At 42.7% G+C, this 17,025-nt stretch overlaps 1 protein-coding gene across 5 annotated transcripts in view; it reads right to left on the reverse strand.

Moving 5' to 3' along the window:
* Positions 1-3,611: 3,611 nt before the first annotated feature.
* The window catches only part of sdk2a (sidekick cell adhesion molecule 2a), a 111,836-nt gene continuing 98,422 nt past the window's right edge, over positions 3,612-17,025 (reverse strand). For 2 of the 5 annotated variants that reach the window (XM_074656509.1, XM_074656510.1), the window contains exons 38-45: positions 15,303-15,440; positions 14,489-14,671; positions 14,247-14,372; positions 13,374-13,538; positions 13,144-13,284; positions 11,483-11,651; positions 6,985-7,114; positions 3,612-5,489 (exon numbers count right to left, since the gene is read on the reverse strand). In XM_074656509.1, coding sequence (XP_074512610.1) covers positions 5,079-5,489; positions 6,985-7,114; positions 11,483-11,651; positions 13,144-13,284; positions 13,374-13,538; positions 14,247-14,372; positions 14,489-14,671; positions 15,303-15,440 — 1,463 coding nt within the window. In that variant the 3' untranslated portion in view covers positions 3,612-5,078. The remainder of the gene's footprint in view (positions 5,490-6,984; positions 7,115-11,482; positions 11,652-13,143; positions 13,285-13,373; positions 13,539-14,246; positions 14,373-14,488; positions 14,672-15,302; positions 15,441-17,025) is intronic. The other 3 variants (XM_074656512.1, XM_074656511.1, XM_074656513.1) reach the window with 3 other exon arrangements.

A 17,025-nucleotide genomic window follows, 5' to 3' on the forward strand; every position in this document is an offset into this window, starting at 1 on the left:
GTTCCCAGTTTGGTCTGTCCCACCAGCTGATGGGAGAACAGGACTCTTTATGATGAGAATTTGACTGCAGTGGCCTTTTGTCCAGGAACCAGCTGCAGTCAAATGTTATAAGTTGCCTTTTTGACATACCCACGCCCCAAAAGTATGAATTTCACCACTCTCCTCTATAGTAACATGGATGTTTCCCCATAAGATGACTCTCTCTTTCGCTCTCCAAATCTAATTGAATTCTGGTTAAGACACTGAAATCTGAGAATGCACTTTCTTCCAAACACTGCAATACCTGATTACTGAACCTGCATTTACATGCAGCTGGTCAGTAATCACATTTTCCTCCTGGCCCTTGTCCTGCTGTGCTGAGTGAACACACCCATTCCATGCATCCAGTGCTCATTTAGTTCTTTAATACAAGAAAAACTACATGATGGGAAGCTGAACCTCTCAGCTACCTTTCGAGAAGCTGCTCAGTTCTAGCTGCTGCAACCGTCTCCTATATATTGCAGCTTTGTGTATTACATTGGCAGCTTTGACAGCTCAGTTCAGTGGTACATCACAGAAGATGGTGTTGGCGCAGCGGTGTCTCAGCCTTTGCTAACCACGCATTTGACGTTTTTGAATTTTTCAAAAAGTTCATTCTCAGTTGAGGCACTTTGGACATTCAGGGAAATCTTTAGCTGTCTGGATTTTTGATGTTGAGGTTTCTCCCAGATTAAACAGGCAGACTTTTTAGTTTGGAGTTTTGGAGACGGTTTACAGCGCCAGCAGTCTGGTGTTGTGTATCTCTTCAGCATGGCTGTTGTGATGCAATGATTTCTATCCTCAGTGCAGAGGGATCCTTTGTCAGTCTTATGAGTTTGGTTATTTCACAGCAGAGGGTGCAAAATAAGGTTCACTGCTAAGCCTATAAACCACATAATACAGAGAGAAGATGCTGCCCTTTAACCTTTTAGCCATTTTTCCACCCATGACAATTTGGATGGTGGTGACTATGTATAATACCATGGCAAAGGTCTGGACAGGCCGGACCGTTTGAACTAGCACATGCACATTTCAGCACGCTGCCATAAACTTAAAACCTACCTAATGAGTAAGAATGGTTATCATTTATATTATTGTATTCACTTATTTTATTGTATTTAATTTGTAAAATTATATTATATTTTATTGCTATTTAAATAATCACCAATTTCCTTGTATTTAATTTGTATAAATGTATTATATTTTATTGTTATTTTAATTATCACTTATTTTATTGTATTTAATTTGAATAATAGTATTCTATTTTAGAGTTATTTTATTAATCGTTTATTTTATTGTATTTAATTTGTATAATTCTATTCTATTTTATAGCTGTGATCGGCTCCAGCCCCCCAGCGACCCTGAATAGGATAAGTGGTTACAGATAATGGATGGATAGCTATTCTATTTTATTGTTATTTTATTAATTTTACTTCACACTGTTTTACCACTATTACTGTTATTATAGCTTTTAATTTAATTTTATTACATTTTTATAATTTTATTGTCTTGCGTGCTGTGGTCTCAAATGATCAAATTGTTAAATTGTTTTGTTTTTAGTTTTCACGGTTCACATTTGTTCTGTCTGACTTTCGGCTTGTCAGTCATCTGTGAAGGACTTTGAATTGCACTAACCTGTATGAAAGGTGCTGTACAATACAGTTTGATTGATTAATTGTAGAGGGCAGTGGGTAAACCTATTATCAACCCATGCTCACAAAATGGATTATGATTCATAATCTCCTTTTTATTGACTGTGCTGAAGAGGCCTGAAGTGGCTGCACACTCATGGATATGTGACTTCACTTGGGAGTGAAATAACAAAACACAAGAGGACTTTTTAAACTTTTTAAAAGCTGGAACGTCCAATTTCCTTCTGTTTCATACATCATGATTTTGTCCTCATTTCGGAGTCAGCAGTCAGGCGGAGTTATCTGTGTTGCAAAATGTGCTCTGATGCACTCCAACAAGCGCCGTCAGAATTAGGACGCATTCTGTATAAGTCGGTCCCATGAGGAGATACTGAACTGAAATGTAAAAATGTAACAGATTTGTTGATGTGAAGCCGTGTCGCTCTCTCTCTCTGCGTCTCTGTGTGTGTGTGAACAGAAGATTAATCTGTGTGCCTCCTCGCAGTGAAGTGAGTGAGAGTGAACAATAGTCACGGCAGCGTTAAGCGTGAAGAATTACCATAATTTTGAGTTACAAAATAGAATTATTCAAAATGTTATGAAGCAATATGTTATATTTAGTTTTTAAAACTGAGCTTTAGTTTAGTTGAAGAAACAAGTTGGGCTATAAAGAATACATGAGATGTGATGTGATTTTCCAGACTTCATGCTGGGGAACACTGTTGAGAAAAGACTTTTCACATCATTGTCACTCAACAACCCAGAAGCAATGCAATTTGCATATAAACTGTATATAAGAAGTGGATGTAGTCACCATGACGACACCCATTGGTTTGTGGACTGCTGTTTCGAAGCCATCCTGGTTTTTGGCCGTCGCCATGTTGTTTTTTTGCAACCAAAAGGGACAAAAGAGGGTGGAGATAAGTACAACCGAACGCTGAATAAGACATTTTTAGGCGACCAAAATGTTACAATTAACTTTCATGAGCTAAAAACACACTGTGAAAGGGTTAAAGTTGTAAGACGAAAACTCGACCTGTCAATCACAAGGTAGCCACGCCCTAAAGCATCTCCTGCTTTATGGTCTATTTGACTCTAAACGGGACCATAATTTACTAAATGAACATCATGCTGTATTGAAGAAGACTTGAAACTAGCGATTGAGACCATAAACTCATGTTTACAATGTTTACTGAGGTAATAAATCAAGTGAGAAGTAGGGACATTTTCTCATAGACTTCTATACAATCAGACTTCTTTTTGCAACCAGAGGAGTCGCCCCCTGCTGGATATTAGAAAGAATACACGTTTAAGACACTTCAACATTGGCTTCACTTTTCAGATTCCGGAGTTGCCCGCTGAATTTGCATAACGATCAATTATCTATCCACTTTTGCAAAGTTAACAATCTATCAATGTGATTTATATTCTGCCATTTGTCTCTTTTTTGGGGTCTTTTTGTAAAAATAAGGGGTAAATAAAAATGTTCTTGACTCCCCTTGACTCGACTTTCCCCTTAAAAACCTTCCAGCAGGATCCCTCTGTTCCTCCCCCCCTTTGCCTTGCTGAAGATCAATGTTTTCCGGCCTGAAATAAGGAGATTAGCCAGGCACACTCTCCCAACCCTCCCCCAGCTTTTCAGCATGCTTGCACCGGATCAGGTTCTTCTTCAAATTCTTCCCTGTAACTCATGCTCTTATGCATCCCAATTATGTCTCCGTTGTGCTTGAGAGAATCGGGTCATTCCTGCACTGTAGGATCAAGTGTCACCTATAATCGCTTTGTCTCTCAGACCATGCAAATAGGTATGCTTAGGACCGTCCGTGTAAAATAATTGTCTGCCGGGTCTGATATGGTTTCTAATTCCTTTAAAATCCTTTGTTTTTACCACTCTCTCCTTTATATGTCAGAATTATTAGTCATAATCTAAAATATTCAGATGAGGTACGAAGAAAAAGCCACTACAAAATAGAATAATTTATTGTAGAGCGCTACCATGAATAGGTCCATAATGTGTCCTTCATGATGCATACAGTGATGTTCACATTGGAAATTTGACAGATGATATTTTGGAGTTCCGACTGTCTAAGTTTATACACTACGGGTCCACCTCCAGCACAGCAATGTCCCATTCAACTTTAGTAAAGAACCAGCATATTCAAAAGAGTCGTAGAAAACATCTCATCATAACATGTATGTATACGTTTGCACGGTGAGCATAAAACACATTTTCAGTCATCATATCAATGCCATGTTACACTGTAACACGTTGAACACACATAATGTCACATGACGATCCTCGGTGATGCATTTCATGTACAATACTTGTGTCCTGTTGCTGTCAATCGTTAAATTAAGTTTATTAAATAAACATAGATACACCATCAGGCTGATCTCTTCTCCAGCCTCATGAACAAATACATAATATTTCTTATTTTAAATTTCTGTAAGTTTCATGTTGTCTTATTTTTTCTTTAAAATTAAAATTTGGTCACTGTTCTTTATGTGTCAGTAAACCGGTTCTTCTTTGACAGCTATTAATAGCATATATTTTGGTGTGATAAAATCATTTGAACCAAGAAGATTTGTGCTTTTGGTCCTCAGTCATATTCTGTGGTAACGTAAAAAGCAAACGGATGCACATTAATAAAGTTGTCTTAGCTTGTATATCTACTGACAATCAACACATTCCCCAGACTACTATAAAGGTGCCACAATGCTTTAATGTGATTCATAACATTGTCACTAGTGATGTTCTGAAGATGTTGAGCTTGAAGCTTGATTTGATATAAATATCTGGTAAACAATATGAGACGAGTACATATAGTAAACACATAATGCAACAATGATTAGGCAGAGTGAGGAAGTCAAAGGCAGCCGAGGGCCACGGCGACCGCTGGTGCCTCTCTCCAAAGTCAGAGTCCATTTCTCTTTATCAGTTGTTCAAACATCACATTATTCCATCAGAGTTGGGTTTGTCCATTGTCCAGCCTCAGCAAGCCAAGTGGTCCGTACTCTATATGGTTCTAGGTGGTTGTTTATCCATAAAGCTCTCATATTAAACAATAATACAGTTTTTTTAAAACAAGGTTTTCTTTTTTCAGAACCTCGGGTTCTGCACTCCCTTGTTTGCGTTTGTACCTTCAAATAAATTCACTTAAGCAACGCATAAAAACTTTCAAATGATTGTCTTTTCATAAAATACATATCACATGGAATAACCAATCATACGCGCTACACACAGTCATACACACGCACTCTTCACAGAGGAGAAAACGCTATTCAAGATGCCTGCAATGCTTAATATTGAGCAACAACTCTGTCAAATAGACAGAAAAAAAAAGAAGAGCAAAATACAAATAAACCAACAACAACGAAATCAAAGGCTCGTCCTCAGGGTCCTGTTGTTATTGGAAGGAGAGCCGTGTGTCAAACAAAAGAGGAGAAGCCCGCGGTAGGTGCCTGAGCGGCACAGCCCAGGCTGCTTGGGGGCCGGTAGAGGGTGCCGTGCTGGCTGGGGGGTTCGGAGGACAGCAGGGAGGGGGTGGGAGTCCGGCTTCCCTTAGACCTGAACAGAGTGCCCTGGCCCTGGCACTGGGGCTGAGGGGACGGGGCGCTCTGGGGGAGGAGGGGCGGCAGAGGGGGCACGGGCGGCGGGTGCGGCCGTGACTCCTGCTCGACCAGGGGCTCGGGCTGGGAGTAGCCGTACGCCGGCGGGCGAGAGACGCCCTTCTGCTGCCGCCGCCAGGAGTTGTAGTAGGTGGGGTCGCTGATGTAGTGGTTGACGAAGGAGTGGGTCTTCTGACGGCTCTGATCCATCTCATATTCGCTGTCGCTGCCCTGGGAGCCAATCAGTTAAAAGACTGTGAGATTACCAATCAGACATATGTTTACTACACAGACAGCAACATTAACATGCTCTCAAATCAAGGCTAATTCTAATACAGCACCCTCACTGTCAAGCTGCACAATACTGGGTCATAACACAGCAGGATGTATCTACTGAGAGACAAACTGGAAATCTATGAATCCTAAGCAACTCTACGGGGCAGACAATCACTTCTATTGAGCATCTTTCACACATACAGCTCACCCATACCTCTGCGGAGCACAGAAGTGATACCCGTACACATAAGTGTCCTAGAATTGGACAGAAACAACATTTACAGGATTCATTTGCTTTTTGTTGCCATATAAAGGCCCAGACACACCAAGTCGACGTCAAAGAACTACATCGCCTTTGTCTTGGCAGACAAGTTGCATTTGAAGTTTCTATTGGCTCCCCCGGACCCTCTGACAGAGTGCCATGGACCCCTGCGGGTCCCCGGACCCCACTTTGAGAATCACTGCTTTAAAGCATCAGTCTTGCACGTTACAAACGTTTGTGTGGGTGAATGCTGTCGCCATTCCAGCACATTGAACTGGCTGAGAAACACAAACAAAAAGAGCAAATTGCTCTCACAGACAACATTACAGACTTGGCTCATTTGTGTGCCTGCCAAGTGCCTGCACATCTACTGCTCTATTGAGGCACTACAGCTGAACAGATGTTGAAGCGCCATTTATTTGCTCAAGTGGCAGGTAAACAGTGGGAGGCTATGCAGAGGAAAAAGAATAACACCGGTTTGTGTCTCCCACGAGAGCGCTGTTTGCTCGAGGCGGGTTGAACAATGTTTTGACTGTGCAGGTACCAGATAAATTGGCCGGGGAGACCCGGCGCGAGTGTGGGAAGACACATGTTCGCGATCTGCTACAATCAGCTCCTCTGCCTTTAGCATCCATCATCACTTCTAACATTCCCTGTCCCTAAACCGGACCTCCTTACTCCAACACACACACACACACTGAGCGAAGACCCAGCAGCCCAGATTAATACAGCATTTCCTGTTTGAGGAAAATTAATTAGTTGCGAAGACATTTCAAGTCACACGAGACATGAGAATTGGCCCCGTACTTCCTTCCCATGGGACAAATCAGTATTAAAAGTCAGATCCAGAGATGTCAGCCATGACTAACAGAGGATATTTAATTTTCGAGGTTATCCACTCGAGGCAAATGTCTTGCTGACTGTCATTTTCAGATATTCCGTTTCATTATTAGACAGCCATCGAGTTGTTGCATGTAGAAAAGCAGTGATTATGACAAAAAAGATTGGAGGTTATCAAGCAGAGAGACGGCAAATGTGACAAAAGTATTGGAAAGGTTATGACTCGGTCCTGGAGGACTTTGTCAGTTTGACAAATTCAAACAGTTGAATTTTACTTTCTAATTCAAGCTCATTGCCGATTCCAGACGTGGAGTGGACATGGAGCCACAGGCCAGGGTCAGAGCTCACCTGAGAGTCGGATATCTCAGAGGGTTTCTCGGTCAGACTGCTGCTCTCTGCCGGGATCAGGTCATTGTACTTAGTGCTGACGTCCTCATCGGAGTAGTGCAGGCTTCCAGGACTGGGTCTGGGTGGAGACCTGGACAGATGGAGACAGAGACAGAGTGTCTGTGAGAGATAGAAAGCAAAACTGTGAGAGAAAGAGAGATGGAGCTAATGGTTATATAAGAAAAGCGTTTCATTTGATCATCATCATTGTTCACTTTGGGAAACAGTTTTCTCTTCTTTTGAGAACATAAAATGCCTCTTTATTTGTGTGACTGACACCGCTCGGCTGCAAAATACTTTTAAAAATGAAAAAGCTTCACATCCAACAGTCAGTGGGATCAATATGCACAGATTCAGCGGAGTGTCATTTATTATGAAAATGAAAGTGATATCTTAGTTCAGACAAGGATTCGATTCCACTGTTAGCCGGCCATTAAATGCACCTTATTGCTCGCTATAAGCACCATAGATATGGGTCATTAGGGGCCTACTACTTTTACTACTACTACGTTGTAAAAGTGAAGCGAAACTTAAAAGCAACACGTTCTAACATGATGTAAAACTGAATGAAATGTCACGTTTTTAACGCAAACAAAACTTCTTTAGGTTTAGGCAACAAAAGCACTTAGTTAAGTTTAGGGAAAAACATCATGTTATGGCTTAAAATAAGTCAAAGTGAAACTTACACCTTGTTGGTTTCACATGGGATGTGAAACCTGGTCTCCAGGTGTAAAAGGTAGCTGTCGTCTTCTTTTATACCTTCTTTCAGTGATCTACCATGTGAATAGATGATAAAACCTACTATTAACACCTTTTGCGTTACTTTTGGACGGCCCGGGGACGGCATGTCAATATAAGCTTCTTACATGCATAGTGTCCTTTTCAAAATAAACTCCCGTCTTCACAGGAAGTTAGGTTTAGGCAACACAACCACTAAGGTAGGGTTAGGAAACGGACATGGTTGACGTTAACTTCACTGACTTGACTTACGTGACAAAATAAGTCAACATTAATTCCAGTTTCACGCTGGACGTGAACACCGGTCTCCTGGTTGAAAGTCATGTGTTTCTTTGACCCATCCACCACCACTCCTGCCCTACCTTAGCGGACTTTCACGCTAGTAATACGCCACTTGCTCCGACCGTCTAATTATGCAGCAGGTGGGTTTACATTGCAGTTAGTTGAAAGCCTGGCTCGTCACAAATGGTTGCTAAAAGGTACCTCCGTGTGTCGGTATGATGAGTTGGGGGTGAGATCGGGTCGCTATTACACAAAGCGTTTTGGTCTTTCGTCATATTGTTTTGTTATTTCCCTCTGGTCTTTGCAAAGTGTCAGTTTGGCAGCTGGGGGCCGAGGTCTGCCAAAGTTCAGCTGACCTCAACCGTCATGCGCTGCACAAACAGGCTCCTGTATGAAAACATTATGAGCATCTTCATGAAAGGCTTCTTTGTGGTGATTAGAGCTGAATGGCTGTACAGATTGAGTCAGTCAGAGATTTAGACCTCCTGCAGTAAAGCTGCGTAACAAAGCATTGCCCCGTAGCTCTTTATGAACGCGGGTCAAGTAAAAGTCTCCATAGCTTCTTTTATCTCCACTCATTAAGTCCATAAAGTGAAGCAGAGAGAAACATCTGTGCAGACAATTATTATTCTCCTTCTGCAGTAATGACTGCTGCTGCATTCAAGGTCTGCTGGGATTGAATTGGACGGTCAGAGGGCAAAAAACTGGCCCACCACCCCTCACATCACTGAGCTACATCAGTGGGCTCAGTATGCAACTCGGGCTAACACAGCATTAAGAGAAGAGTCTGCTCGGTTGGTTTTCAGAAAAAAAGATTTATATAAAGTAGGAATGGCATGAAAGTAAATGTTTAAATGATCTGAAATGGAAAACGTTGTATGTGGGGGCAGAATAGACAAGCATAAAACGCTGCGATGTCAAGTGCAATATTAAGGAATAAAGCAGACAACCTTGACGGGCTTCTCAAATAAAAATTAATATGTTCTGAGATATATGCGGGAGCTAAATCACGGGGAATGCCAAGAACAGGAAGCTTAGAAGACACGACATGACAACGGCCATGAAAGGGTTGACACAACAAAGAGACATCTCCTCTGGGTTAAAGGGGATGACGTGAGGGGGCGGACTGTGAAAAAAAAAAGAAAACAACCATGTACTTCAGACAAGGTTGAGTCAGACATTAAAAGGACGGGGCGACGTGAGCGTAGGGGAGGGGCGATGGATCCTACTACTCCAAAATGCTGCCAGTGAGCTTTGAATTATTTAGGAGCACTGTATTTTCTCCCATTGCCTTATCCGTGTAATACATCCCTCTCTCCCTCACGCCTTCAAATATCCCGTAGGGGCCCTCCCACTCTTCCTCCTCAGTCTACAGATCATTAGCAGAGAGTACAACACCAGATTGGAGCTCTTCAAAAGAGACGGAGCAACTCGAGGCCCTTTGATCCCCCTATTTGGCCTCCTTGGTCAAGGAGAAAACAGCACAGATTCCACTGCCCTTAACACAGCCCTTCTAGCACATTCCTCCATAATGTGCTAAAAACAACATCTTTTGCTGTGACAAGAAGCAGACTCTGGACTCAACCCCCCCAAGCACAACCACGTGAACCATCCATCTAGTCACCGATTATGTGTGACCCATGTCTCCACACTTCTTGTGTTTGTGAAATCCCTCTTATCTAATGTTTGCCTAAACATTACCACAGAGCCAGCACTGTCAAAGTCCTGCTTTGACGAGCCGAAGGACATGTTCTCATACCCGACGGTGTCGCACTTTATGTCGAGACGAGCTCTCACAGCGCCGCACTCGAGAGATACTCCGGGCCGGTGGCCAATAGAAAAAATGGCCGGCTCTGACCCATAGACACCCTTTGTCTAACGCGGTGATGGACAGACAAAGAGCGATGCAGAAGCTCATGAATGCTAATTAGCTGGTATTGTGCTGCCCCCTTGTATAGATTGTGGCTCGACACAAACACTGAATATCAACGAGGGCAGCGGAAGGAGGCTCAAATCAGCATCTGGGCTCCTCGAGGCCCGGTTCGTTCTCTCTAGACTGACAGACTATTGTGAGGGAACAACGCACTACTACACTATTAATTCTTGTCTGTATCAGAAGTAACACTTATGTAACACTGAACTGGAAGACAAAACTGAAACCGAGTTAACCTATTCCACTCCTTGAGGGTGCCGGCGCCCTCTGTCGACTTTACCATCTTTTAGAGGCTGTAATGGGCTCAGTTTTAGTGCTAGAGTTAAGGAACTGGTATGAAACTAGATGACCTCGGAAACCCACTGGTACCAACCATGTCATACTAGCATGTTGGGAAGGAAGCTAAATAACGCTCCGAAGTTAAGCTACATTTTGGGAAAAACTTTTCAAAAGGGTCCCTTGACCTCTGACCTCAAGAAATGCTAATGAAAATGGTTTCTATGGCTACCCATGAGTCTCCCCTTTACAGACATGCTCACTTTATGATAATCACATGCAGTTTGGGGAAAAACTCATGCAGTTTTTTGAATGCAGTATAAATGTGTTATTTGTATATTTCTGCATACTGGGGTCCCTAAACAGTCTTGTAATTACATAAATTGGGTATCACTGTAAAGCTGAGACTCTTGTGGATCCAATGAGCCCAGCTGTATTCATGTGTGATGATGTTAGTCCCCATAGTAGCCCTTTCCTTGTAGTGAGACCATTTTTTCCAAACTTGACCTCACTGTATAAAATGACCTGTGGTGACCTCTAGGATAATCACAACCTCATGAAACTCTACAGCCACAAACTAGAGACCTAGAGCATTCACAGAATGGATGGCTTTCCTAGGTAGATTGACAATAAGGAGGTTTCTGAGCAATTTACACAACAGAAGTGCTCGCTATCCAATCGCCGAAAAATGCAATTCTTACAGAAATCTCCAAATGTCAAAGGTTTTTGATACCAAATCACAGCATGGCTTTTTCTATGGTGTTCCTCAAGGCCTTGCTGTCTTAATGTGGTATTTTGGAGGGATTATTGATACTTTTGATCAATTCATGAGTGGTAAGAAATGGTTAAATCTAGCACCAAATCTGTGTAACTTATGACTTATGAGACACAAGTGAGCATGGGAATGATCATCATATACTTCTATCATAATGTTCTAAGCATTATACACTTTAAATATGTATTTAAACTTGACACAGTGCTGAGCTGCCTCTCAAATTAATCTTCAGGTTCCCAGCTTTCAGATGATGTACACCACTTCTATGTGACATCTACTGTTGGCCTGCCATCTCCCCCTAAAGACACTCTGCGCCCCCCCTTGAAAAAGACAGAAATGGGTCTATGATAAAGAGAGGTGGAGTGGAAAAGGTTAATATGTTTGAGAAATGGATTCTGTGCATGCAGGAAACGGATGCAACAGTCAGCTGAACTGATTGATTGTTGGTCACTGACCGTGTGTAGATGCCGTTCTTGCGGCAAAAGGAGTTCTTCACGGAGAGGCGCCTGTTGTTGAGCTCCAGTGAGGGGAAGCGTCCCTCGTCCAGGCGCACCATCTCCCCGTGGGTCAGAGGCAGCGCCGTGCAGTTGGAGTGGTTGCCTGGACAGGGGTATGAGGACGACACTGTGTGGGTCGTGGGATGAAACAAGTGATTTGTGATCTTCAGTCAAATCTAGAATCCATTTCAGTCTCAAGGATGAGTTGAACACAACACAATAAAACTAAAGTATGAGGCTTGAATTTAGTTCTTTTTTTAATAGTTAAAGGTGCAGTGTGTAGGATTTGGCGGCATCTAGTGGTGTGGTTGCAGATTGAAACCAACTGAGTACCCCTCCACTCAGTCCTCCCTTTCCAAGATTTCGGTAACGTGAGCTGACGAGTGCAAAACCGTGGTAACGCCGTTCGTCTCGCTCAGATGCCATCCTTACCATAATAACACTGATATAGGAGTGACGGAAGTCAGACGGCAGCTGGTGGTACCACGGTTTTGCACTCTGCGGCTCACGTTACCGCAGTTTCAAAACACAACAAAAAATTCTTAGTTTCAGGTGATTATACATTAATAAAAACATAGTTCTGAATATTATATTCCAGTTCTGCTAACAGATCCCCCGAAATGTTACACACTGATCCTTTAACTTGATTTTTTTTCTAAACAGAAAAACAAAAAAAAAAGGTATTCTATTGATCACATCCTCCTCAGTTTACAAAACAAACAGAAATGCTGCTTTTTGACAGTCAGTCAGGCCCACGGTTCGGTCACGGCCTCCAGCAAAACAAACAGACAGATCAGCTTCATGGCTGAGGGGTTGAGAGGAGGCTAAGAAGTCCTCTTTGTGTCCCCGCACAAACACAGCGCTTGTCTGAACTTGTCTCACCAAGCCCTGTTTACTGACCCTGGTAACCACTGGCACCATGCTAAATGCTGAATCAGCTAAAAAGTCACTGGTACGAGGCTTTTAGGAAGGCTTGACCTGACCCTTCACTTGCCCCTCACCACTCTGCCCATCTCCTCCATGCTGCTGGGCGACTCGACCACGTCTAAAAGATTAGCCCCAGATGCCCTCACTGTGAATACTAGCCAACCATACTGTGAAATATTAAGTCTCCTAACATTGATTAACTTATGTTTTGGGATTTGAACTCTGATAAAGAGTTTCTCGAAGCAGCAATGTCACCTGGGATAATTCACAATCATGAAAATCGGCTTCTTGATACAGTGGTGCGAGCGCCGCTAGTGCTGTAGTTATATAATTACTCTCAGTCTGACTAATGACCTGAGCATTAAACCACTGCCAAGCCATTTATCCCCGTATTGATCCTCGCTGCAGTTAAACATGAACAATAATGTTTATTCACCTGCCTGTGTCAGCTGTTTCACCGGTAGCCTTTACTCTCATCTTTCCCCTGTCAGCCAAACAATGTTCAGAAAAACCAGGGTAATTTGTCTAATTGTGTGAGCCTTCACAATCCCATTTTCTGAAAATAGACTTTGGATGTGCAATCGTTAAAATGCAATTCTCAGCAGAGCTGTCCACGAGGAAGACAAATACCAGTCGATAGCTTAAGTTGCAGATGCAAACGGAGAAACTGAGACGTTAGCAGGCGGTCGTACCTGAGTCTGTTTTTTTGGTGTATTTTTTACTCTGCCCCCGGATGATGAGGATGAACACGAGGAGGAGGATGAAGATGAGGCCCACCAGGGCGATCACCACCAGGAACCACCACTCCTCGTAGAACGGGGACACTTTCTGGGCTGAACACAACAAATGATACACATTAATAAACAAAAAACAAAAAACAAGCATTGTTTTTGTTGAAACATTATTGTTCAGATTAAAGTACCTGATATAGAGGGGGAGGGAGCGCTGGGGGATCCGTAGCCGTAGTCGTTGACTGCAATCACTCGAAAGTCATAGGTGACCCCCTCTCGCAGCATTTCCAGGTTAAGTGTGTAGGACGTCACTTCTTTAGGGATGTCTTTGATAAGGATATCCCACAATCCTTCATCTAAAGGCAAGATGAGAATGAATAAGAAACACTTGTTGAGGAATTGGAACTAGGGCTGTCAATCAATACAAATATTGAATCATGATTAATCGCAAATTAACCGCACATTTTTTATCTGTTCAAAATGTACCTTATAGGGAATTTGTCAAGTATTTAATACTCTTATCAACATGGGAGTGTGCAAATATGCTGCTTTATGCAAATGTATGTACATATTTATTATTGGAAATCAATTAACAACACAAAACAATGACAAATATTGTCCAGAAACCCTCACAGGTACTGCATTTAGCATTCAAAAATTATGCTCAATCATAACATGGTAAACTGCAGCCCAACAGGCAACAACAGCTGTCAGTGTGTCAGTGTGCTGACTTGACTATGACTTGCCCCAAACTGCATGTGATTATCATAAAGTGGTCATGTCTGTAAAGGGGAGACTCGTGGGTACCCATTTACATTCACATATCTGGAGGTCAGAGGTCAAGGGACCCCTTTGAAAATGGCCATGCTAGTTTTTCCTCAACAAAATGTAGCGTAAGTTTGGAGCGTTATTTAACCTCCTTCTCGACAAACTAGTATGACTTGGGATTCATTAGGTTTTTCTAGTTTTATATGATACCAGTATATTCAATTTAGCTTTAAAACTGAGTCCGCTACAACCTAAAAATCCCCCAAAACTGTTCATGTATTGTATGAGGGGCTCACCAGAGGGTCTGGCCTCGATGACGTATCGTGTGATGGGCGCACGGCCTTGGTCGCCGCTGGTCCAATGCAGCGTGAGGGCAGTGCCATACCGAGAAATAAAGGGTTCTCCGGGAGGGCCTGGGGCTCCTTGGGAAGACAAAAATGGTGGATAGTTAGAAAAAAAAAATGGCTTCCTATGAGTCTAAAAGATGATACTATTGGCATAAATATCAGAAATGCATCCCAGAATTAGAGAGTCCCACCTTCTCCAGGCCCAGTGGTGATGTTGGCCTCCACCTCGGGGCCATATGTCAGCGTCTTGGCCCGGATGCGATAGTTATAGGTGACGGCATCCGCCAGGTCTTTGATCTTCATCCACAGGGGAGCGCTGCCCTTCACATCTACTGTCACTATCTTACTGACACCTGGAGTGCGAGGAGAGGAGTCTGTACAGGAAACACTAAGACTCTAGAATGCTGCTTCCTACAAGCGACACATAGCAACAAAGCTTTTTTGCATATGAACAGACACGCAGTCACACAACGAGTTAGACGACTACACAGACAGGCATATCTTTGCATATATAACAGAAAGGGTCTATTATCCAGCAAGCCTTCTCGATATCCAGATAGGAAGAGACACCAGGACCTTTTTATAATAGACCAATTGATATTCCCTGTCTTAACTGCTCTGTTCGGCTTTGCTCTGGGTCCATTAGCGGATAGCCGAGGGATCGCAGCATGCCTCGGCTCAGCATTCCACCTCTGCTCCCAATTACTTGACAATCTGGTCCAGGCAACCACACTTAACCAGCTATTAGCCATGTTTCTCTCAGCAAGAGAGGAAGCTGTGCAAAGTCTCACCAGAGCATTCCAACATATTTTATCAGACGTGCCATATACGTTACTGCGGGGCCTACGCTCACCTGTGACAGATTAGTGCACGAGCTTAAGCAGCGCGAGTTAAAACAGAATATGGTAACTAGGAGAGAGGTTGTAAATCACAGTCTGGGAAAAGCCAGCTGAGGAATGTCAAGAGATACAACAGAGTTGTTAGGCTCCAGGCGGAGCTTCTCACCATCGACTGGAGTGCAGGGCTCGTAAACCAGGCGGTAGCCCTCGATGATGCCGTTGGCCTGCTTGGGCTCTCCCCAGGACACGTTGACAGACGTGGTGGTCAACTCGCTGAAGTGGATGAAGCTCGGAGCAGTCGGCGCTTTTGGCGAAGAAAGAGAGAAAAGAGGTGATGAGAGTTGAATCTCTTCAGAGGATGGAGACAAAACACTCATTTGTACATTTTCTGTGTTAAAATTGTGTAATTAATGTACAAACTTTGACACAAATGAATAAGAACAAATAAATATTTATAACGCTGTACAGCAAGCAATTTGAAATTCAGAAGTCTTTCATAAGTCGGAACCAGGGTTATTATAATAAACGAAAACTGAAACGAAAACAAAAATAAGCAGTGAAAAATATTCGTAGAAAACTTAAACAACATGTTGTTGTTCGTCTTTCGGCTGCTCCCGTTAGGGGTCATTAGATTATTGATCTGCACATTGATTCGGCACAGGTTTTATGCCAGATGCCCTGCCTGACGCAACTTGTTTTGGTGGTGGGAGAACCCCGGAGGAAACCCACGCAAACACAGGGAGAACATGCAAACTCCAACCTGCAACCTTCTTGCTGTGAGGCGAAGGTGTTAACCACTGCTCCACCGTGCCGACCCAGTAAACTGAAAGTTGATAAAAAAACATATCCTAAAACTAAACTAACAATATTGCCATGGCAAAAAACTATTAAAAGTAAAATTGAATGTAAATTAATTTCCGTTTTACTTTTTTTTGGATATAATATATCGCTACCGAAAAAAGGAGAAGGCATGAATTTCCGTCAACTCTTAACATTGAACCACAGAAATTGAACGGACTTGACCTTCCAGGAGATGGCACTACGCCGCAATTGCTTCACATCGGACACTAAAGTAGCGCGAAGATTAAACATTATAGCCATTCCTACTAGAGGCAGACCGATTAATTGGCTTGGCCGACAGAACGTTTTACAAACTATCGTTATCGGTGGAACTGGGCTCCGATAGTGGCCGATGGCTGTGCAGCCTCCAGGCTCCATACACAAGGTCAAGGTGGAGAGGGGGAGTTTATTTCTCTTGAATATAAAATGCAACCCTATCAGCTCTTTGTCCACGATACAAGACAGGGAGGGAAATTAATCATTCAACTGCCTACTTTAATTTGCTTACCAATTTGGCATTCTCTCTTCTAGGTAATCCAGCCATGTAACCATCCATTCATGAAATGAAACTACACACTTTAGGATCCTCCTTATCCCGGGAATATGCACCAACGTGAATGGTTTGTAAGAGTGGCATTTAACAACGTAACGGGGCGCGCAGCAGACGTAATCCTGGCCAGTCATAATGTAAACCACAGAACAGCCCATTGCAAATAAATAGAACATATTCCAACGATGTAATCCATGAAATCACACGTCAGGATATTCTTTTACGAAAGATTGAATTCAGAATGGCAAAAACTGATTTATCAAAAACAGCATATGCAAAAGTGGCTGCTGCAGAAGTAAAGAAGATATCGACCGATTAATCGTCTATCGGCTTTTTCCTGCTCTAAACTATCGTTATAATAATGTACATATATATATATACATAGCTACATACTTCTGAGACATTATACTTGGCCCTAACAAAAACAAACTACAACTACTGTAAAACAGCCTGTACTGTAAGCCCTACCCTAACCCTAACCATTTCTGAAAAACTGAAA

This window comes from Sebastes fasciatus, chromosome 13 (assembly GCF_043250625.1).
Source record: "Sebastes fasciatus isolate fSebFas1 chromosome 13, fSebFas1.pri, whole genome shotgun sequence".
Taxonomy (NCBI): domain Eukaryota; kingdom Metazoa; phylum Chordata; class Actinopteri; order Perciformes; family Sebastidae; genus Sebastes; species Sebastes fasciatus.